The 24,124-nt window shown below is 41.9% G+C and overlaps 1 protein-coding gene across 4 annotated transcripts; it reads right to left on the bottom strand.

Annotated features, from left to right (window-relative positions):
* Positions 1–416: 416 nt before the first annotated feature.
* LOC136487193 (uncharacterized) lies at positions 417–8,243 on the bottom strand. 4 transcript variants are annotated; one of them, XM_066484318.1, is made up of 24 exons: positions 7,992–8,243; positions 5,781–6,004; positions 5,516–5,615; positions 5,321–5,422; positions 5,134–5,193; positions 4,985–5,066; positions 4,327–4,474; positions 4,111–4,234; positions 3,806–3,983; positions 3,685–3,713; positions 3,429–3,577; positions 3,257–3,359; positions 3,058–3,153; positions 2,794–2,852; positions 2,562–2,700; positions 2,289–2,351; positions 2,084–2,143; positions 1,761–1,922; positions 1,581–1,654; positions 1,405–1,498; positions 1,160–1,296; positions 985–1,065; positions 783–888; positions 417–684 (listed from the first exon to the last, which is right to left on the bottom strand). In XM_066484318.1, exons 1-24 carry the CDS (start codon positions 8,181–8,183, stop codon positions 628–630), a joined length of 2,619 nt encoding a protein of 872 aa, XP_066340415.1. In that variant the 5' UTR covers positions 8,184–8,243; the 3' UTR covers positions 417–627. The 4 variants fall into 4 exon arrangements, with proteins under 4 accessions (XP_066340415.1, XP_066340417.1, XP_066340416.1 ...); XM_066484320.1 differs by having other exon boundaries at positions 2,562–2,697; XM_066484319.1 differs by having other exon boundaries at positions 4,985–5,063.
* Between the last annotated feature and the right edge of the window lie 15,881 nt (positions 8,244–24,124).

The raw sequence follows: 24,124 nt of genomic DNA, 5'->3' as shown, positions 1-24,124 counted from the left end.
GGCAAAAAGGTCTTTTTAACAGCCACTTAACGCCGTTAGCTAACGGATTTGACTGTGGTGTCATATTAGGGATGAAAGTTCAAGTGAGTGTCAAATAAGTAACGAAGAAAATTTCAGGGTCAAGAAAGGAACGACTTATTTTCCCAGTGTCAAATAAGGAATTCTCTCTATATATTGAGGGCAGGCACCTCTGAATATATTACTGACTATTAGCATCGCTACAAGCTTGTAATATAAAGTGTGGGATATGTGCACATCATCACTACCTGTTAATTTGGCCAGGATGTATATGATGTTTGTAGACACCGTTTCTCTAGTAGTGTCTATAGACACAATATTCACACAAAGGAATTTTTGTTCCACAAAAAACCCAGTGCCTTTTCTCTTTTATTAACACACCTCAACATACTTAAACAATATGATAACCAGTCTTCAAATAAACAGCCACTCAACATGTTTCGCTAAGGACTCGGTCGATGGCTTGTCCACTAATTCACATCCTACGTGGAACATCAATCTCCATGCAAATTAAAGCACACAAACATGAGTACTAAAACGGACACAAACAGAGAAAATACAATATCATCTCTCACATATATTGGGAAACATAAGCACGACATCCTCCATTTATGCAATGGCGACATAGCTCGGCAACTTTGCATCGCCTGGCCGAGCAAACACTATCTGCATGTTGTACATACAGCAGTCGATCAAAAGTTGGCACATAACTGAAGCTATTAACTGCTATTGTTAGCTATATATGGTGGATAGTAAACCCATACCTGGTAATCTAAACCCATGTGTGATTTGAACATAGCTGCACAGTAGTTTAAATAGTACTCCCAAGTACGGATGAATTTTTCGTCAAATCCAAGGGCCAAAACTTTTCTGCAAAAACAAAAAAAGAAAAGAAAATAGTACTGATTGAATGACGTAAATAAATCACTTGTAGCTGAGGTTGAGTTATTTAGGGCTAGTACTTACTCTCTATTGGCCACAAAGTTGTCCCTCCAGTGAATCAGAGTCGGGTAATAATGGTACCCAATATTCTCAACGTGTTGTATGCTGCAGAGGAGTACTCAATAAATAACTTATAATCATGGAGGTCACCTTAGTTAAATGATAGCTATAAGAAGTATATATATAGTTGAGTACATACCATAGCCTTGATGCATTAGACATGGCAGATGCAATCCGAGCTAAAGATGGTATGCAGCCACCTGGGAAGATATATTCCTTCAGGAACTCAGGCCTCGTCCTCATTTTGTCGTACAATTCCTCTGGGATCGCGATGGACTATGCATATAAATTTAATGTTCAGATTAAAAATATTCAGGTGAGGACTAACATTATTGCCAATCATACAATGGGGTATAAGATAAATATATATTGGTAATGATCAACCTGGAGGACAAGTAGGCCGTGTTCTGCCAAATGATACTCGCAGGAGGCAAAAAAATCTTCGTAGAACTCATGGCCAACGTGTTCAAGCATCCCACTAAATGAGCAAGGAGAAAATAGTTATCAGACCCCAGCAGCTGATCTATCAATTCTATGATCACGCCAGCAGTACTACTCACCAACTTATAATCCTATCAAACTTTTGGCCATTCGGCATTTGACGGTAATCACAAAGCAGGAGAGTTATGCGGTCCTGTATATACAGTTAATATCTGTAATCATGTTTGTTTTTCCAATGCTAGCTAATATTTCTAAAAGACAGTCTCAGGCCACTACTATCATAAAGGAATATAACTGACCTCTAATCCAAATTCTTTCACCTTTCTCTTTCCATATTTCAGTTGCTCCTCGGATAATGTGATTCCTGTGCACTTGCAACCAGTTCTCTTCACCAGCCGTATTGCTAAACTGCCCCATCCACAACCAATGTCAAGAACATGATGCCCCGGCTCCACCTTAGCCTTCAGTTAAATGGTGTCATTGCAATATATGAAGACATCATCAGGTCATGTTGGTGTATATATATGCAAGCTCTTGAAGTTAATATGGAGAGCTCAAAATCAGGAGAAAATTATGATGACGGAGTTCAAGCCGAGCACCATACATATTATGATCATTTTACCTTATTAATTAGATTGTCAAGTTTACGTAGCTGGGCTGCTTCTAAACTCTCATCTTCCACCTATCATTGGAACCAATATCAAGGTAACCAGGTAATCTCAAATAGTGTACTATTATTCACAGCACTACGTTACATGATTTACATGTTCGTCAATGAAGCTAAATGTAACATACTAGCTGGAGATCGAACCACAGTATTTCCATACCTTGAAAATACCACAAGAGTAAGTCATCGTCGGATCCAGAAAAAGAGCAAAGAAATCATTACTCTGCATACAAATAAGCATGTTTCAAAACAAGATTGTACTTTGACTGTTCACTTATACTAGAAATAAATGATTTGTAGCATGTGGATGGACAGAAGAAATTAGAAATATTTATGACATTGATTCAATGACATAAGTAAAATAGTTGCAGAAAATCTCAAGCAGATGGTAATAATATGTTTTCAGAAAAAAAAATTAACAAAATCCACTGACCAGATCATAGTGTGCAGAGATATTTTTACGAGCTTTTGATATTGTGTTTCTCCTTAAGACTTCATGCAAAACATATTTTGCTACTGCAGCTCCATTGATTCGAAGCAAGGGTGTCCACCAGCCCTTTTTTATATAACTACTGCAAGACACATTTAAATGAGTTTATCAATAGCACACTTATGTTTGGTCCCTCACTTTGTTGAAACAAAATGTTTATTTAAAATTAAGGTACCTATTGCTGGCATGGCTACTGCTCAACCTCTTCCGTTCACCTCTATTAGCCAAAGTAATCTGTACCATATGGGTTATAAATTTGGTCAGCAAATAAAAAGGGAGCAGCTTTGTGAACCCATATACCTTAATATATAGAGATTTCAGCCTTTAGTTCATGAATTGTATGGGTACAATTATCTTGAGTGTGCCTTCATTTAGTATAACAATTTTATTTGATTTAAAAATATTTGTGGATCAATCGAAGAGACCACTGTATACGTACCTCTACAATATTCTGAAGGCCTTCTTTTTTATCAACAAACGAGATATAACCATTGATGTAGGAATAAGCAAAACCAGGGTCTCCTTCCGTTGCAATCTAATAGAAGGATGAAAAAGCCTAGATGTTTGTCACATAAGGATACGTGATGAAGAATTTAGAAGGTAGCGTAAAAGGATGAAAGAAGTAGGTATAAGAGAACCTTCCAATAGAATTGGGGGTTGTGAACTCGTATCACACATTTTAGTTGACATCTTTCACATGCTTTACCAAAACTAAGAGTAGTGCCTCCTTCTTCGAGCATGCTGTGCACAAAACTGAAGTGAGAATCATTATCAGGGATTCTGTAGTACACAAGCTCCTACAAGCCTCACCTAAAGTTACCAATGGTTATGTATTTGCCCATATTTTTTGCAATCAGAAATCGTGCGCCAGCCTCAGTCCATGATGGGACCATGGGTTTTGGGTTAACCAAAAGGTCACATTTCTTGCCAAGCAACCCTGAAGCTACTGCTTTCCCAGCCTAAATTAATTCAGTTTGCCATAAACAGAATGCACTTGCATGAGTATTTGCGTAACATTTTGGCGCCTTTGTGATTGAACCTAAAAGGCCAAGTGGGAAATGATTACCTTGATGCTGTACTCATGATTTCCATAACCTGTTATTCAGTAAAAAGGGACATTTCAGACTTATTATACTAAAATTTGTTAAATAATGGCAGGTTTCAGTGAAAACAATGAGTGAAGTCACCTTGATATGGGACGCAGAACCATATCCCCCTCTTCCCTTGTATGTTATTGAGCTCAAGAGTAGCCTTTGCAGCAGCCATGGAAGGAATCGGGTGACTAGTATGCCATTTAAGCAATACATGATCGGGAACATGAGGAGGGTTGAGTGTTGCAAGAAAAGGTCTGGCAGATTCAATGTTCTAGCATTTTGAAAGGACAATTTTCCACGGTTATTTTTAATCTTTCTTCCATGTCATGTGAAAAAATAATATAAAATATTCAATCATCATCCATCATTCACAAGAAAAATAATCAAACTAACAGCACCTGAAGTATATTTAACCAGTATGTAACACAAACACCATTGCTTGTAGTCCCCAAGAAGTTCCTCGCACTCCATGCAGAAGAATTATGTGGCATAAAACTTTCATCACAGTGGAAGTACAAATCACTGCAAAAAAAGGAAAACTTAAGAACTGTGAAAACATTGTATCAACAAAATGAAACCAGTAAAGAATAACACAATAGTGAGGTTAGATATACCTGTAGATATACTGGAAAGCTTCTAAAACTCTCTGTTCATCAGGTGTTGCTTCTGTTCCTAGTACTTTTAGAGCACCAGGAGCATGAACACAAAATATGATCCTGTCATACATCTCTTCTGAGCCATCAGTCTCAAAAATTCGGTAACCTGCTTTTAGCATCATAACATTTTTCTCATGAGTGAATAAGTAGGGTAATTTACAATAAGGAAGTGACTGTAATAGGCAATTTAAAAAACATGTCCCTCAGAATCCATGTACATGTTGGTCACTATAGTGGGCCAATTGGGTCATTTGAATAATCTTTCTCATATCCATACTACGGATTATCTCTGAGCACATATAGAACTTGTGCGGTATTTTAACATCTATAATGTAATTATTAAACCACAATTGATAGATATAACACGATTGGAAGATGAGTAATTGCCAAAAAAAAATAACATGTACACATAAAGGTTATGACCAGATATCATTTATGTATGGAACAAAAAGGATATAATACCATTTGAAATCAATAATCGCTCTGATAAGTACAATGCAAAAAAATCCAACAAATGCAAACAAGAAAATGGAAATATATGTGCAACTGTGCATGTCACTTGAAATACTCATGAATCACCAGGTACATGTACTTAGATATGGAACAATGGATCTACCTCCGTTAAGTCTTGAAACTGATCTCACTTCACATCCGGTTTTAATTTGACAACCCATGCTCTCCAATTCCTCCCTTACCTGCTAATATACAAAACCAGGTCATATAACATATTCCATTCCATGTTTTTGGACAAAGAATTGCAGTTACCTTATTCACGTAGGACCCTGAACCACCTTTGACATTTAGCCACTGTAGGGGACTAAACAACTGAATGCATACATAATTCCATTCAACGAATGAGCATAATATTAGCCAGACTGATAAGCTCTTCTGATGTATCACAAATTAGAATGCAGAAGAAACTAATAAATATTTGAAGTAGAGTTTTGGGCACCTCAAGAAGATGATTATCGCAAAAAAATGAAAGCACAAAACCAGCAGGGAAGCCAAATACGTTCTGTGATGGACAGGACCAAATGCATGCACACATTGGGATCTGCAGCAAATTCAATATTTAATTTGTGCAACCATCTTAAAACTGATATGAGGAGCTGTGGTTAGAGTATGTATAATTCAATTAGTAGCATACAAGGTAAGCATCCTGGAACAGCTGCGAATATCTATGTGACTGAATAAATTGACCCAAAGTCTCATTCTTGTCAGGGTTTCTTGTATGGTCCTCCAGGTACCTTTAAAACAAAAGAAGGGTGCAAAATTATCAATCATTCAGCTTCCATGTATATTTGACTTTAAAATAATGGACAAACATCGATCGCTAGATAGGTATATATATCAAACATTGTACAGTGTTATCCTAACAATGTAACAGATGATAGAATAACTAGTAAACTCACTTGAGAGCATGGTTCTTGAACTTGAATATCTCATTGATCATGAGCCAGAATCTGGGGCTAAGAAAATTGCTCTTCTGCACCAGAACACTAGATATACCATTGCGGCTACCCCACTCAAAGCCATTACCTTTGTTTAACCGCATGCTTGCTGAGAATGACATGTCTGATGTCTCCATTTCCACCCCTAGACGTTCAAACCATTCCATCATGTTTGGGTACGTCACCTGCAATTCACTATTTTTGTTATTGTAGAAGAGGAGGTGATACCCATAGAATACTATACACCAATGGTACATTTGTTTCTATTTGATGCTTTGGATGTGTATGTTGTAATAGTTGTCCATTTGATTATCTGTCCCTTGCTATGAGGAATCTCGGTATGTGCTGAACCCATCCCCAAACATGGGAGCTGGACCTTGGGGAGGTACAAGATGGAAATTATTGTACCATCGGTGGTAAAATTAGAGCCTTTTTGCTTACTTGCAAGTAGTTGAAGAGCAATGATAAATATAAATGATTTAAACTAGATTTATGTTTGATACATTTATATACATTTTATTTGACCAGCCTATAAAAATATGTGCAGTACAAAAATCACAATTTTCCAAATAAAGTCAGATTAATACAATGTTTATGGCAAACTTGTAGAGGTCTAACAGATCTACATCTTTGTAGTTGATGATCTTTTTCCAATTTAAATCATTTTGTGTCCTAAAACTATGTTATTTTCTGAAATTTTAAATTCAATTTTATTTTATTTTTAAACCAACAAGGATCGAGATATGTCGTATACAAAAGTTGTAGTGCTCTACGAGATCTAAAACTTAGGTGGCTAACACTTTTCACATTTCAAGCCATTTAGGAGCCAAAATATTTAACATGTGATTAGTAGAAGATAATCATGCAAAATGATAGTTTCGTATACTTAGTCACAAGAGATCTAGTGTGGTTGGTAATGTTCGTGCAAGCATGAGGTCTTGAGCTTGACTACTAGAGTCCTAGGCTAGGTACCACATGCGCACGTGTCTCACAAGAAAAACATAGTCAATTCTGACTCATCATATGCCACCGCAGTTTAGGACCAGTAGTTTTGTTCTAACATTATTTTTTTGCTATATTGTTTCAATTTCTGGAAAATGACCTTTATATGTGGGCCACATTATCAACGGCCCTGTGTTGCAGCAGCAGGAAACATCAACGACCTCTAGAAATAGATTTCTAGTGGCGGTAACATATCCACCCGTACAAATCCTTAATTTATATGCCCTGAGTAGAGGTGGTTCCTACAACCGCCTGAACAATTGAAATATCAATTCTGTATAGTGCACGTGTGAGATTTCTTTACTTGAAGCTTAAAATGAGCAAAAATGGCTATACCAAAATGTTTTATTTAATTCTGACTTATTAATAACTTTTCCATTAGAAACATAGGAGTTTTATGCTGCTTGGAAATAATGATACACATTCATTTATTTAGATCCAATTAATGGATACAAAAATTAAATCAACCTAGTACGAGGAAATTAGGTGGGCCAGAAACTATTTACAAATTAAATTCAAAGGACATAATTGTAATAATATCATATGTTCAGACAGCTCGCTCATCTCTTAGGATTAAGCACAAAGTCAATCAGTCTAATGGCTTTTGGTACAACAGCATATGCTTCTGGAACAGTAACGAACGGGGACAGGGCGGGTGCTCCCTTCTAGATGAATGTGGGGCTCTGGCATGTCTAATCCAACCTCCAAGACTGCAACCAAAATGACCTTGGCCTACCATGGATTGCTGCGAGGAGCATTCACAAGACCGCAACAACACAAGGCATCTCCGTCATGGACTCATGCATGGTTGTCCGTGCAGAAGGGTGCTGATGTTGGCCAATTTGCTTGCACCCCACAAGCAGCGCCAGCATATATCAGACGTATTCCCACGACTGTTCGAGTTCAAGATCGAGTGCAGGTGTATATGATCTCTATCTACCTATACAAAAGAAAAGACCAATAACCTTTTTTGGGAATGATGAACTTTGATTTTATTTTTCGCACCATTTTACAGTCAATGGTATGCGTGTTCCGCTCTTCAACTATATTAACGGTATTGATCATTCATGTTCATGTCATGTGGCACATATATATCATATATAGGTAGCAGACTAATCTAGGAAAAGGAGAGCAAATGCAACTGTTTGCGTGTGTATGCATGTTCCGCACCCGGTTGAAGACCATGAAGTCCAGGTCGACCAGAACACGGCCTGCTGCTCCGCCGTCGACGGCAACGGTCTTGGCACCGCCGAGATAGTCCTCCTTCTCGTACACGGTGACGCGCACGCCGCCGCTCCTCGCCAGCTCATGCGCAGCCACTAGCCCGCTTAGACCACCACCCACCACCGCCACTCTCATCATCTATCTCTCTCTGTATTTCTTAAGCGACTCCAAGTGCAAGCTAGTTCGGCTTGGGTTGCTGGCGATTCTGCGTTTATATAGACATTGGAGTTTATATAGACATTGGAGAGCTTGGATACATGGCAGATAAGAAAACTAAATGCAACGCCATACCAACCATCCTCCTTCTGTAATTATTGTCTCCAATTTACTACCCATCAAGCACCGGTACAGTAAGGGCCTTTACTCCCTTATCTAAAGCCCTATCACAGCAGCATTGGTACTTGGACTGCGCATACGTGTCGGCAAAAGAGAATGGGTTGGGTTTGGGTCCGTCCTTTGAAATCTATACTCTTTTCGTGTATGCCATTGAAAATTACACATTTCCTTCATCGCCATTGGTTTTGTAATTGTGGTTCCATATATGCCACTACCGTTGGTTTTCCGTTAAGTACTCCCATGTGCACAGCGTTAAGTTGCACTTAGGCAATACAACAAACAGTTTGTGTGCACTAAAAACACTGTTAGCATGTTCCGCCCTTGCGCGCCCGAGTCCGGCGCCGAGCGACGTGCGCGGGCGGAAGCAAGGCAGCCGGCGGTGGTTTGCGTGCGCGGGGCTGGAGTGGCGCGAGCACGGCCGGTGATCATGCGGTGGAGGAGACGCGACGGCGGAGGTGCCTTAGACGCTGATGAGGGCAAGGCAGCATGGATCCTGGGCACATCAAGCATGTGAGTAATGGTGGCGCGAGCCCAGACGGCAAGCACGCGGGGAGAAGAGGCGACCGGTAGGGGTGGAAGACGGCATGCGTGCGGGAGCGGCGTGCACGAGACCGACGGATTCGGTCCACGCGGCGGCGCGCACGCGGCTGACGATGGCACGAGGGTGGCGAGCGTACAGCGGCAGCGAGCACGAGGCCGACGGAGGCGATCCACGCGATGGCGCGCATGCGGCTGACGATGGCACGATGGCGAGCTGCGAGCGTACGCGGCGGTGGTGGAACGCACGGCATACGTGCGCACGCGGCGAGCGTACACCGACGGCGAGCACGCGAGACCGGCGCAGGCGCGGCCCACGTGGTGTTGAGCGCTCGGTGGTGTAGATCCAAGGCGCAAGGTTTTCATTATCGGAAATAAAAATTTATCAGAGGTCATCGATAAATAGGATAAGCAGGATATATCGGAAATATCGAACCAAATTTAAAAAAAAAATCATATTGTTTTGAAAAAAATTCTTAGAATTTAACTTGAAACTATTCCTAAGCTATTAAACATTACTTGTTCACAGATAAAAACAAGAATAAAACATATAAGTGCGGGACCGTCGCGTGGCTGAATTTGGGTTGTCTGTGTGGGAGCAGAAAAGAAGGGGAAAATTTAGCCGATATATCTAATTTCTGTGGATAGAACGGAAATTTCGAAAATTTCCATGAATTTCGGCCGATAAAAAAACCTTGCCAAGGCGCGGCTAGGGCAGTTACTCGACATCCGCTAGACAGCGGCGGCAAGTAGAGTCACGACAGGCACGGACGCGGGAGGTGAAGCGGCTCGACGACCAGCAGGTACGTAGTCGAGGTTGGAGGCGGCGGCGCAAAGCAGCCAGAACGCGGCGAGGACTAACCGGTAGCAGGCCAACAGCACGTTGGCGAACGGCAGGCAGCACCGCAGCAGGCGTCCTGCGACAAGCCTTGCCTGAATGCGTATTGCAGTGCTCGGCCACGTCCTGGCCTTCCATGTACAGTAAGGGCCTTTACTCTCGGATCTAAAGCCCTATACGTGTAGGCAAAAGAGAATGGGTTGGGTGCGGGTCCATCTATTGGCCAATTGACCCGACCCACAAAAAAAACTAAGGCTAATGGGTCATAGGCCGCTTGAAGGAATTTTGGAGGAATCTGGATGAATCTGGAGGAATTTGTGAGAGAAAAATACTGTTCCGGATAAAAAAAGAAGCGGATCAAGCCAGGTTTAAGAGCACGCGAACGGAGCCAAAATCTTAAATTGGTCAACAGGGTTGGAACATAGGGTCTGTTTGGTTCCTGGCTATCCACTAGTCAGGCTTCATGGAGCCAACTTGTGTCAGTTTAGTTGGCTGAATAAAGCTCCTAGCCAGGCCCCAGCAAACCACCCAGGGGTCTTAGGGCGTCCCCAATGGTAAATTGCAAATAGCTAGCTATATGAGGCTCAGAAATAATAAACAAAGACCACTGTAGTGGAGAGATAAGCTATTTGGAAGTCGCTAACTATTTGATCTCACCCTTTGATAGTCAATAGAATTCTTCCTAGACTAGCTATATGGAAACCATCGGTGACGCCGTTAGCCTGGCTAGCTAAAAACACTGGAGTTGAGCATTTCCGCATAGCCAATAAGCATGAGTTGACCCAACAAGTAAGATGGGTTGACCCACTCATGGTATGATAAAGTTTTTCTTCAGTTGGTCATACTTGTAAGCATGTCAATGCTTTGTAGTATAGTATATGGAGGCATATCATATATTTTTTGAATAAACATGGTTGCTCATAACTGGCAAAGTTATTTAACTTCATTACTACACAAATCTTTCTGCAGGTGGTCAAAAAAGATTATCGGAGGCGAGTCCGCCTGTACTCTAACGCCTGCGTTAATCTGATTTTCCAGAGGCCGTTCTAAATGCCCGCCTCCGTTAATCAAAATAAAAACAAAAAAGGCCCACAATCAGGAGTCCATTCGAGATCGGAAGCCTGCCACAGCCACGATGCCTGCTGTCAATGCCTCCCACCGGATCTGGCCTCCCTTCAACGGATCTGGTCAGGGGAGGAGGCCATCTCCCCTGCGCAGACACTGGGCTAGAAGTGGCACCACTCATGCTGCCGCCGGGGTGGAGGCCACCTCACACTCACCGCGCTGAGGTGGCGTCCCTGAAAGGTCTTAATATGGCTAGAGGGGGGGGTGAATAACCTATTTAAAAAAATCTACAAACTAACTAGAGCAATTTGATTAGTATAACAAATAGCAAAATGCAAACTTGCTCTAGCTCTACAAGGGTTGCAAGCCACCTATCTAATAATTCTAGTTGCTATGATCACTAAACACACAATTTGCTATGTCACTACTCACTAAGAGCTCTCACACTTGCTACACTAAAGAGCTCCACTAGATGAACTTAAACTACAAAGCAAGCTCTCAATTCTAGCTATACTAAAGAGCTTGCTACAACTAGTTTGCAAGAATATAAATGAGTGAGTAGGATGATTATACCGCTGTGTAGAGGAGTGAACCAATCACAAGATGAATACCAAATCAATCACTGGGAGAATACCAAAGGGCAAGAGACAACCAATTTTTCTCCCAAGGATCACGTGCTTTCTGGCACACTAGTCCCCGTTGTGTCGACCAACACTTGGTGGTTCGGCGGCTAAGAGGTGTTGCACGAACCTCATCCACACAATTGGACACCGCAAGAACCTACCCACAAGTGAGGTAACTCAATGACACGAGCAATCCACTAGAGTTACCTTTCGGCGCTCCACTGGGGAAAGCACAAAACCCCTCACAATCACCGTGATCGGAGCTGGAGATAATCACCAACCTCCACTCGACAATCCTCGCTGCTCCAAGCCATCTAGGTGGCGGCAACCACTAAGAGAAACAAGTGAATCCCATAGCGAAACACAAACACCAAGTGCCTCTAGATGCAATCACTCAAGCAATGCACTTGGATTCTCTCCCAATCTCACAAAGATGATGAATCAATGATGGAGATAAGTGGGAGGGCTTTGGCTAAGCTCATAAGGTTGCTATGTCAATGCAAATGGCCCAGAGAGTGAGCTTGAGCCGGCCATGGGGCTTAAATAGAAGCCCCCATGAAATAGAGCCGTTGGCTCCTCAGTCCACTGTAAAACAGGACGACCGGACGCGCAATGTGTGCCACATGTCCCCTGCTTCAAACGCTGATCGCCCGATCTCAACGGTCATCAGTATGTTTAAGTTGTGATGGGACGCGCTGCTTCGAAATGACCGGATGCAGGACCTCAGTGTCCGGTCATTTCCAGTAAACATCCAGAAGCAAAAAATCACAACCGGACGCGTCCGGTCATGCCCGACTGGACTCACCTAGCGTCCGGTCACTCGGCGTCTCCTCTGTGTGCTGCCACGTCAGCAGGACCGGACGCACCCCTCTAGCGTCCGGTCACTAAGTAACCCAGCGTCCAGTCAGAGACCGACACCAGCGTCTTCGCTGCTTCTACTGACCGGACGCGCCGGTCCTACTGAGATCAGCGTCCGGTCACTCACAATGACCTCTGTTCGCCTAGGTTTAGCCACCGAACGCTTCCGATGCACATGTGTTAGCATATTTTCACAAACATTTTCAAGGGTGTTATGTCACACCCAATTTTAAGGATAAAATTGAATGCACTAAACTCATGTGTGCCCAGGAATCAGTCACACACACAAGCTGACAAATCATATAAAGTATCATCATGGTGTCTCATACATCACGAACTATAACATTAAATAGTCTTACATAACACAGCGGAAAAGTAAAGGATAACTCTCTCGTGGAACTCCATCACAGGGAAGGTCAACTGGTTGACCATAAGCCTAATAATCTTTAGGAAACTCCTCATACATGTTGTCATGTGTTACCCATCCGGGATTTTTATCCAAATAAAGAAAGTAAACAAGCGTAAGTACATCCCGTACTTAACAAGTTAACATGGGGTTATGAAGCTCAAAAGGTTGACACTGGTTCACTGCAGTTAGCATTTTTAGTAAATCAAGCTTTTATTCTAAGGTATTATCAAATTATGCTTAAGCTCCCATTTAATCCCATATGAACAGATATCAGGGTCAAGTGTATCATATAACATCATAGAACATCTTAAATGATCATCAACAAGTATCTAGTTATTTTGTGAGTTTTCCGGGCCGCTCGTGACCGTGAGCACGGCTGTTATAATAGTTTGTTACCCTCTGCAGAGGTGGTGCACATTCACCGCGAGTCATGATCCCCATATGCCCGGGTTAATTACTCCCATGTCACTGCTAAGGTGAGCGAGCAGGGTACACTATGAAGCCATTTCATAGGTTTCTCTAACAAGTTAGGGCCGCTAGGTTTCCTTGGCAGGCAGATGTAGGAACCCCCCTTTCCTATGGCACATATCCATCATGGCTATACTCATAGGAACAGAGGCAGCCCTATACCCAACGTGGCAAGCCCCATTTGCGCCAAAAAGGTAACCTCTAACTAGCTAGAAAAGGTCCTATTACTGAGCTAAAGTCAGAGCCATATGACTCTCCCGGTTGCACTATCTGTCCCAGCTTTTGCCGACAGATAAGTCCTTATGGAGGGCTGGGAGCAACATGATCAAATGTCATTTGCACCTTCGCCCTATGGAACATTTGTTATAAATTATGTTAAACTTTTAGTTCCATAGAATCATTCATCATCATGTAGATCAAGTTCAGTTAGAGCACTAGCATTCTACCCATATGCATTTAACCCATAGGAGACAAGGAACAAGATAAACAATCACTAGGATGTCCTTACGGGTATCAAAATTAGACACATGCAAATGAGTAATTGATTAAAGTGAAATAGGACATCAAGGTAGGCCCATGCTATACTTGCCTTGGTTCACAAACTCGTGCTGGTCCTGCTGGTCGTCGAAGAGTTCTTGGTCTCCAACGTTTTCCTCACCGTTTGAACGCGACCAACACGGCAACATACAACATTCCAAAAGTATTCATGCAAAGCAAACATTCCTATCATTAGAACACTACACCAACAGTATTGAAAACAAGATAAAATGTTTGTAAACATAATCTACGTCTCGCTACGATCACGTCAACGCGAAGTTCACGAAAAACGGAGCTAAAATGCAAAAGTTATGATTTAAACGGGTTTTCCTATAGCCATATATTTAATTAAATCTAATCATGAAATTAAAAAGTTCCAAACTTGACTAACAATAGTTCCAACATGTAGCTTATGAAATTACGAAGCTAACGCGATTTGAATGGATCAATTCGGAGCTAAAACGACAATTTTATAAGCGAAACAGTTCAAATGGCATTTCTGTAAATACTGAAAACGTATTTTTGACTTAAGCCGTGAAGTTTACGTTTTCCAAACAAAAATGCGCATTCGGGGAACTACGCCATGGACTGCGGGTTAGGACTTAGAAAAGTCCAGGGTCTCTTTTGCAAATCAGCCACGCGAAGGGGTATTGGAAGATCTCGGCCGTTGGATTAGAAACGAGCGGCCAAGAATGATTTCAGGGGGAAGGAAGAAGAAAGTGGCCGGCTAGAACAGTGATGCCGGCGGTGAGGCACTATTGTCGGCGGCGTGGAGGTCTCGGACGCGCGCGGTTAGGGGCTAGGGTTCACCAAATGAAAAGCCGAGCGCACCGGTGTATGCGGGGGAAGAAGGGGGTCTCGGCCATGCCGATACGGTGGCCGGGAACAGCGGGTAGCGCGGTGGCCGCCATGGCCGGTGGCCAAGGCTTGCGGAGCTCGCGGCCAGGGCATCTAGAAGCCAAGAAAATAAAACAAGCGGTACCGGGAGATAGAGGGAGGCCAGGGGGTTCTCACCGCGGGGAAGAAGGAGGACGGGGAAGCTCAGCGGCGGCGGTCCGTGCGAAGGCGTGGTCGGCGAGAGAAAGGGCTTGCAGGCCAGATAGAAAGAGGGGAGGGAATGAGAAATGAAGAAGCCTTTTCTTTTTCCAAATGAATTTTCCAATTCCATTTTCAAATAATTTTTTGATCCTTTTGAGTTTTAATCAAACCACTCAACATATTAAATACAATGCTCCAGCATGAGTGCATCAACATGTATCTATACTTATGATTGATTTTAATTTCACAAAAAAAATATTAATTTCCTATATTTGAATGCACACAATATAACATAAATAAATCAAATTTACTATTTTAAAAGATTGCAAATTTTAGGATGTTACATGTTAGCACTCCACTAGATCCTAAATGCATATGCAATGAGTTAGAGCATCTAGTGGCACTTTGATAACCGCATTTCAATATGAGTTTCACCCCTCTTAATAGTATAGCTATCGATCCTAAATATGATCACACTTGCTAAGTGTCTCGATCACCAAAACAAAATGGCTCCTACCACTTATACCTTTGCCTTGAGCCTTTTGTTTTTCTCTTTCTTCTTTTCAAGTCCAAGCACTTGATCATTACCATGGCATCACCATCATCATGTCATGATCTTCATTTGCTTCACCACTTAGAATAGTGCTACCTATCTCATAATCACTTTGATAAATTAGGTTAGCACTAAGGGTTTTATCAATTCACCAAAACCAAACTAGAGCTTTCAATCTCCCCTTTTTGGTAGTTGATGACACCCCTTACACAAAGATATGAAATTGAAGTTTAATTGAATCCATGTTGCTTGCCCAAGCATTTTTAACATGTGTAAAAGAATATGGACAAGTTTCATGAACCCCAAATGGTAGCAATTGCTCCCCCTACATATGTGCTAAGAGTTTGAATCGTAGCTTACACATATGCTTAGATAGGTAATATAGGAGACAATGTCTACCAAATGATGCTAAGGTATAAAAGATGGACCTTTAAAGCGTGATACCAATCGGAGTGCACCAACATACCATCCTTAGCACCATTAGTGACTAGACATACACAAAAACTAGAATACCCCATGATATCAACATTAGAAGTAAGGGTCTAGTTTTCATAATGTGAGCATGAGTCTAGTTACTTAACCTATGCATGCTAGTTTTTCATTTCATCATTCAAACCAACAACTAGCATACACCACACAAGCATGGATATTGAAATTTAAAACTTGTGCCATGCAAGCAAATATATGAAATGCACTTTTGAATACAACATACAAGTTTATAAGCTTGCTCCCCCTACTTGTGTGCAATTTTGATTGATCCCCTTACAATGTCATTTTATTTGTTTGCTCCCCCTACCTTACTATCTTGGTGCTATCTTTGTGAATTTCTCTCCCCCTTTGTCAACAATTAGCACAAAAGGGTGAGCTCAAATTTTAGATTGGTTGGGGTGAAATCATGTGAAGTGAGGATCATTTTCCTAATTTGGTTTAATCTAGATCACTTGTGAAAGATATTTAGCTTGGTTTGATCCAAAGACAAGCTTCTTCACACCTCCAAATAAGGGTTATCTTGTATCATGTTGAGTTAAACACTTAGAGTTCATTTTCTAGATCAAACACTAGGTTTATAAGCCCACAAACATGTTATATGCTACCACTAGACCATTTCAAGCATACAAGCAATAGTGGTACCATACAAGCATCAAATTCATTTGATTTTTATGAATGAGCCTATTTAAATGTGAAAGATGTCTAGATGCACTAAACATGTCCATAGCAAGTATGTATGCCATGCCAATCAACTTTTACCTTGCTTTGCTCGAAGGAGAGGCATGTCATAGAATGGGGGGTGCATCAACACATATTGGAGAAGTCAAGTATGTTCAATTCATTCCTTAGTTTGTAAAACCTCTTCTCATCAAGTGGCTTGGTAAAGATATCGGCAAGTTGATCTTCGGTGCCCACACTCTCAATGAAAATGTCCCCTTTTTGTTGGTGATCTCTTATGAACTGATGGTGGACATCAATATGCTTTGTTCTTGAATGTTGAACCGGATTGTTGGTGAGCTTTACGACACTCTCATTGTCACATAGCAATGGCACTAGCTTGAATTTGATTCCAAAATCACTCAAAGTAGCCTTCATCCAAAGTAATTGAGCACAACAACTACTGGCCGAAATGCACTCCGCTTCGGCGATTGAAAGTGCTACACTATTTTGCTTCTTTGATGACCAAGACAAAGTGATCTTCCCAATAGTTGACATGTGCCTGATGTGCTCTTTCTCTCAACTTTGCATCCCGCATAATCAGAGTCCAAATATCTAATTAACTCAAATCTTGCTCCTTTGGGATACCACAATCCAACATTTTGTGTATGTTTCAAGTACCTCAATAATCTCCTTGTTGCCTTCAAATGATTTTCTTTTGGTGAGGCTTGAAATCTAGCACACATACATACACTAAACATCACATCCGGCCTTGATGCGGTCACATAGAGTAGGCTTCTAATCATAGACCGATACATCTTTTGATCCACCATGTTGCCACTAGCATCACTATCTAAGCTTCCACTTGTCCCCATTGGTGTACTAATAGCTTTAGCATCATCCATTTCAAACTTCTTGAGCATGTCCTTGATATAATTGTCTTGACTCACAAATGTGCCATTCTTCATTTGCTTGATTTAAAGACTAAGGAAGTAACTAAACTCTCCAATCATAGACATCTCAAACTCACTTGCCATCATTTTGCAAAACTCCTCACAAAAATCTTAATTTGTTGACCCAAATATGATATCATCAACATAGATTTGCATTACAAACAAGTCATTTCCAAGCTTCTTGGTGAAGAAAGTGGTGTCAACCTTTCCCATCTTGAATCCCTTAGAGAGTAGGAAATCCCTCAATCTCTTGTACCATGCTCTAGGTGCTTGTTTCAATCCATACAAAGCCTTTCTCAACTTGTAAACATGGTTGGGTTTCTTTTCATCTTCAAAACCGGGAGGTTGCTCAACATAAACAAGCTTATTGATGTACCCATTGAGAAATGCACTCTTCACATCCATTTGGTACAACTTGATGTTGTGGGCACAAGCATAGGCTAACAAGATCCTAATTGCTTCCAATCTTGCAACCGGGGCATATGTTTCTCCAAAGTCAAGACCTTCAACTTGAGTGTAACCTTGAGCCACTAATCTTGCTTTATTCCTTATTACTATCCCATCTTGATCTTGCTTGTTCCGAAAGACCCACTTGGTTCCAATCACATTATGATCCTTAGGCCTCTCAACTAACTCCCATACTTGATTTCTTGTAAAGTTGTTTAGCTCTTCATACATAGCATTGACCCAATCAACATCCTTCAAAGCTTCATCTATCTTCTTAGGTTCAATGGATGACACAAATGAGAAATACTCACAAAATGAAGCCAATCTTGATCTAGTTTGCACACCTCTTGAAATATCACCAATTATAGTGTCCAATAGATGATCTCTTGCAACATTGGTTGGTTGAAGCACTTGCACTTGATTGCTAGCATTTGATTGATCACTTGGTTGAGATGATGAACTAGCCACTTGTTGTTGATCTTGCACTTTGTCATCACTAGTACTTGCTTGAACTTGATCATGAGAACCACTAGCTTGCATATTTGAGTTAGAGAGCACTTGATTCTTGTCATCTTCAACATCAATCACCTCTCTAGGCCTTATATCACCAATGTCTATGTTCTTCATTGCATTGACCAATTGAGTGCCTCTTACATCATCTACATTCTCATCTTCCTCTTGGGAACCATTTGTTTCATCAAATTCCACATCATGAACCTCCTCAAAGGTACCACTAGCCAAATTCCAAACTCTACATCACTAGTGGAGAAGTGAGATCTAGTCCCGGTTAGGAACTAGCTCTACTCCCGGTTTCCCAACCGGGATTAGCAATCCGGGAGTAAAGGTTGGGACCTTTAGTCCCAGGCACATAACTGGGACTAAAGGTTCATCCATAGGAGAAAAAATAAACAAAATACTAGGGAGACCTCTCTTGCGGTGTATGAGATTCGAACTCAGGACCTCTCTCCTCGCGCATAAACTCCTTACCAACTCAGCTGTACACCACATGTGACAGAGTCCTAGACACTCTTCTTTTGAATTAACCCATAGGGTACCTTTAGTCCCGGGTGAAAGACCTTTAATCCGGGTTGGTGATACCAACCGGGACTAAAGGTCACCCTTTAGTCCTAGTTGGTGTTACCAACCGGGACTAAAGGTTGAAGGACCTTTAGTCCGGGTTGGTAACACCAACCAGGACTAAAAGGTTGACCTTTAGTTCTGGTTTTAGGCTCCAACTGGGACTAAAGGTGGCATGCTGCGAAAGCCTGCCAGGACAGGAGCCTTTAGTCCTGGTTGGTAGCTCTAACCGGGACTAATTCTCCCTCTACTCCTGGACGCAAAAAATATCGAGACTAAAGCCGAAAATCGAAGTAGATGAAAGGTCATTTCTCTACTAGTGTATGCCTTGCTAGTAGTGGCGTAACCAAGCAAGAAACCTTCATCACATTTCTTTTCAAACTTGCTCAATCTAGTGCCTTTCTTCAATATGTAGCATTTACAACCAAAAACCCAAAAGTATGCTATATTGGGCTTTCTTCCATTCAATAGCTCATAAGGTGTCATCTCCATCATGGGGTGACAATAGAGTTGGTTGCTATAATAGCAGGCCGTGTTGATTGCTTCGGCCCAAAATGAATGACTCACATTGTACTCACTCAACATTGATCTTGCCATGTCAATGAGTGTTCTATTCTTTCTCTCAACAAGACCATTTGATTGTGGAGTGTACTTGGCCGAGAATTGATGTCTAATTTCAAATTGATCACATAACTCATCAATTCTTGTGTTCTTGAACTCACTTCCATTGTCACTTCTCACTTTCTTGATGGTTGTTTCAAACTCGTTGTGAATGCCCTTGACAAATGATTCGAATGTTGCAAACACATCACTCTTGTCAATAAGAAAGAACACCCATGTGTATCTAGTGAAATCATCCACAACCACAAATCCGTATTTGTTTCCACCAATGCTAGTGTATGTGGTTGGTCCAAATAAGTGCATGTGCATCAACTCAAATGCCTTAGATGTGCTCATCATGCTCTTCTTAGGATGTGTGTTACCAACTTGCTTTCCAGCTTGACATGCACTACATAGCTTATCTTTCTCAAAAGTGACATCTTTCAAGCCTCTAACTAAGTCATGCTTGATCAGTTTAATTATTTTATTCCAACATAACCAAGTCTTCTATGCCATAACCAACACATGCTAGACTTAGTGATCAAACATGTTGACAATTGAGCCTCTCTAGCATTGAAATCAACCAAGTATAGATTCTCATATCTAAATCCTTTGAATATCAAGTTAGAGCCATCTACACTTATAATCTCTACATCATCCACACCAAATATGCACTTGAAACCAAGATCACATAATTGAGTTACCGACAATAGGTTGAAGTTCAAGCTCTCTACTAGTAGCACATTAGAAATGCTCAAGTCATTGGATATTGCAATCTTACCAAGCCCTTTGACCTTGCCTTTGCCATTGTCACCAAATGTGATACTATCAATCCCATTGCTCTTATTTTCATTGATTGAATTGAACATTCTTGGATCACCGATCATGTGTTGTGTGCACCCACTATCAAGCACCCAATGCCTTCCTCCGGCTTTATAATTGACCTACAAAAGAAGATCAATTCTTTTTAGGTACCCAAACTTGCTTGGGTCCTTGAAGGTTAGTTACCAAAGTTTTTTGTACCCAAATGGCCTTCTTCTTTGGGCCCACAATTGGTGTACCAATAAACTTAGCCTTCACACTATTGGCACCCTTAACAAGCATGTAACAAGAATCAAATTTAATTGAGGATACATTAGGTAGCTTGTTCTTTTTAATCTTGCAATATTGCTCTACATGCCCAACTTGCTTGCATCTATTGCAAAACCGACCATTGCCCTTCACAAAACTAACTTTGGGAGTGACAAAGGCCGCCTTGCCTTTCTTAGGGGTATAGCCTAATCCCTCTTTGTTGAGAGAAAACCTTTGACTACCCAAGCACTTTAGCAAGTGGGCATCTCCACCATAGGCATTGCCTAAGGCATGAGTGAGCTCATTCACCTCCTTCTTGAGGGTCTCATTTTCTACCATTAGTGAGGAATCACAAGTGAGACCATCACTCAAAGATGAAGTAGAAGTAGTAGTGCTACAAGAAGTGTTAGTGGGAGAAACTACATTGGGCTCATAAAAAGATTCATCAATAAGATCACATGTTAGTCCCACATCACAAGACACGATCACTTGCTCCGTCTTGGCCTCCTCCTTCTTGACTTGCTCAATGAGAGAGGAGTGAGCTTTTTCAAGCTTAGAGTGAGCTTTGCAAAGCTTCTCATGGGCTTCCATTAGCCTCTCATGAGTGGCATTGAGCTAATCAAGAGATTGCTCAAGAAATTTGACTTTCTTGTTCAATTCTTTGCACTCCTTTCTCTTCATCTCAAAGCAAGTGTGCACTTGCTCACACATGTCCATGAGCTCCTCCTTAGAGTACTCTTCATCATCATCATCACTCCTACAAGCATCACTTTCACATTCATCATCATCACTCACATCATATTTTACCTTGGTAGGCTTTTCCATGAGGCATGTCGATGGAGTGTCGAAGATGGAGGGCTTGTTGTTGATGGCGATGCTTGCTAGTGCTTTCTTGACCAATTTCTTGCCATCATCACTAGAGTCATCACTATCCCAAGTAACCACATAGCCTACACCTTTCTTCTTCTTTTGGAAGGTCATCTTCTTCTCCTTTTCCTTCTTCTCCTTTTTGTTCTTCTTTTTCTTATCCTCATCATTGTCACTATTGTAGGGACAATCCGCTACAACATGATCGGGGCTCTTGCAATTGTAGCATCTTCTCATATATTCTTTGTTTTTGGTGTGATCTTTTCTCTTTCTTGCACCATAGCCCTTCTTCATGAATTTGCCCATCTTGCGCAGAAATAGAGCCATGGCCTCATCATCAATGTCACTAAGATCCTCATCATCACTTGATACTTTCTTGGACTTGCCCTTGTTCTTGGATGATGAGCTAGCCTTGAATGCTACACTCTTCTTCTTGTCATCCTTGTCAACCCCTTCCCTTTCCACATGGTATGTCTCTTGTGTCATGACATCATCTAGTACTTGGTTAGGGGTAATCTCCTTCATTCCTCCTCTTATGATAAGCAATCTCAACATCTCAAATCTTGGAGGTAGGCACATCAAGAACCGATGAGAGACATCATCATCCTTGATCTTCTCTCCCAAAGCCTTCAAGTCATTTACAATCACTTGCAACCGATGGAACATTTCTAGAATGCTCTCATCATCCTTCATCTTGAAGCTTGTCAACTTATCCTTGAGGATGTACAACTTGGCACTTTTCACCGCCGGTGTGCCCTCATATGTTTCCTCCAATCTCCTCCACACCTCATTAGCTCTTTCACAATCTTTGATTTGCTCAAACACCTTGGAATCAATGGCATTGAATATGGTGTTGAGAGCCATTGTATTGCATTGCTTGTTGGTCTTATCTTGGTTGGTGGGATTGTCGGGATCAATGATAGCATAGTCATTCTCGGTCACATCCCATACTTGATCATTGATTGAACCAAGATACATCTTTATCTTTCTCTTCCAATAATCATAGCATGTGCCATCAAAGAACGGTGGTTTGCCCCCCCCCCCCACATGGTTGAACACAACTTGAGCCATAATTTAACACCGAAGTTGTTAAGCCTTCAATTAAACGGTGACCACGACTCCAATACCACTTGAAAGGTCCTAATATGGCTAGAGGGGGGGGGTGAATAGCCTATTTAAAAAAAATATACAAACCAACTAGAGCAATTTGATAAGTATAAAAAATAGCGAAATGCAAATTTACTCTAGCTCTACAAGGGTTGCAAGCCACCTATACAACAATTCTAGTAGCTATGATCACTAAACACATAATTTGCTATGTCACTACTCACTAAGAGCTCTCACACTTGCTACACTAAAGAGCTCCACTAGATGAACTTAAACTACAAAGCAAGCTCTCAATTCTAGCTACACTAAAGAGCTTGCTACAACTAGTTTGCAAGAATATAAATGAGTGAGTAGGGTGATTATACCGCTGTGTAGAGGAGTGAACCAATCACAAGATGAATACCAAATCAATCACCGAGAGAATACCAAAGGGCAAGAGACAACCAATTTTTCTCCCGAGGTTCATGTGCTTGCCGGCACACTAGTCCCCGTTGTGTCGACCAACACTTGGTGGTTCGGCGGCTAAGAGGTGTTGCACGAACCTCGTCCACACAATTGGACACCGCAAGAACCTACCCACAAGTGAGGTAACTCAATGACACGAGCAATCCACTAGAGTTACCTTTCGGCGCTCCGCCGGGGAAGGCACAAAACCCCTCACAATCACCGCAATCGGAGCTGGAGACAATCACCAACCTCCGCTCGATGATCCTCGCTGCTCCAAGCCATCTCGGTGGCAGCAACCACCAAGAGAAACAAGTGAATCCCACAGCAAAACACAAACACCAAGTGCCTCTAGATGCAATCACTCAAGCAATGCACTTGGATTCTCTTCCAATCTCACAAAGATGATGAATCAATGATGGACATGAGTGGGAGGGCTTTGGCTAAGCTCACAAGGTTCCTATGTCAATGCAAATGGCCAAGAGAGTGAGCTTGAGCCGGCCATGGGGCTTAAATAGAAGCCCCCACGAAATAGAGCCGTTGGCTCCTCAGTCCACTGTAAAACGGGACGACCGAACACGTGATGTGTGCCACATGTCCCCTGCTTCAAACGCTGATCGCCCGATCTCAACGGTCATCAGTACATTTAAGTTGTGACCGGACGCGCTGCTTCGAAATGACCGGACGCAGGACCTCAGCGTCTGGTCATTTCCAGTAAGCATCCAGAAGCGAAAAACCATACCCAACCGGACTCACCTAGCATCTGGTCACTTGGCGTCTCCTCTGTGTGCTACCACGTCAGCAGGACCGGACGCACCCCTCCAGCGTCCGGTCACTATGTGACCCAACGTCCAGTCATAGACCGACGCCAGCGTCTTCGCTGCTTCTACTGACCAGACGCGCCGATCCTACCGAGACCAGCATCCGATCACTCACAGTGACCTCCGTTCGCCTAGGTTTAGCCACCGAACGTTTCCGATGCACTCGGTGAAACCCTGTCTTTTCTATACAGTGGTCGGTGGCACCGTTGGACTGTCCACACTCTACGAGCGGACACTCCGTCGGTGAAGTTTCTAACCCTAGCTCAAATGTGCCAACCACCAAA

Source organism: Miscanthus floridulus, chromosome 10 (genome assembly GCF_019320115.1).
Source record: "Miscanthus floridulus cultivar M001 chromosome 10, ASM1932011v1, whole genome shotgun sequence".
NCBI classification, from domain to species: domain Eukaryota; kingdom Viridiplantae; phylum Streptophyta; class Magnoliopsida; order Poales; family Poaceae; genus Miscanthus; species Miscanthus floridulus.
This window is presented reverse-complemented; position numbering and strand designations above follow the sequence as displayed.

Coding starts and splice junctions, on each gene's coding strand:
- LOC136487193 (XM_066484318.1), bottom strand. CDS start 8,183: ATGATGAGAGTGGCGGTGGTGGGTGGTGGTCTAAGCGGGCTAGTGGCT. Junction 5,067..5,133: donor CAGGGTCCTACGTGAATAAG/GTAACTGCAATT, acceptor TTTGTATATTAG/CAGGTAAGGGAGGAATTGGA. Junction 4,475..4,984: donor AGTTTCAAGACTTAACGGAG/GTAGATCCATTG, acceptor TGCTAAAAGCAG/GTTACCGAATTTTTGAGACT.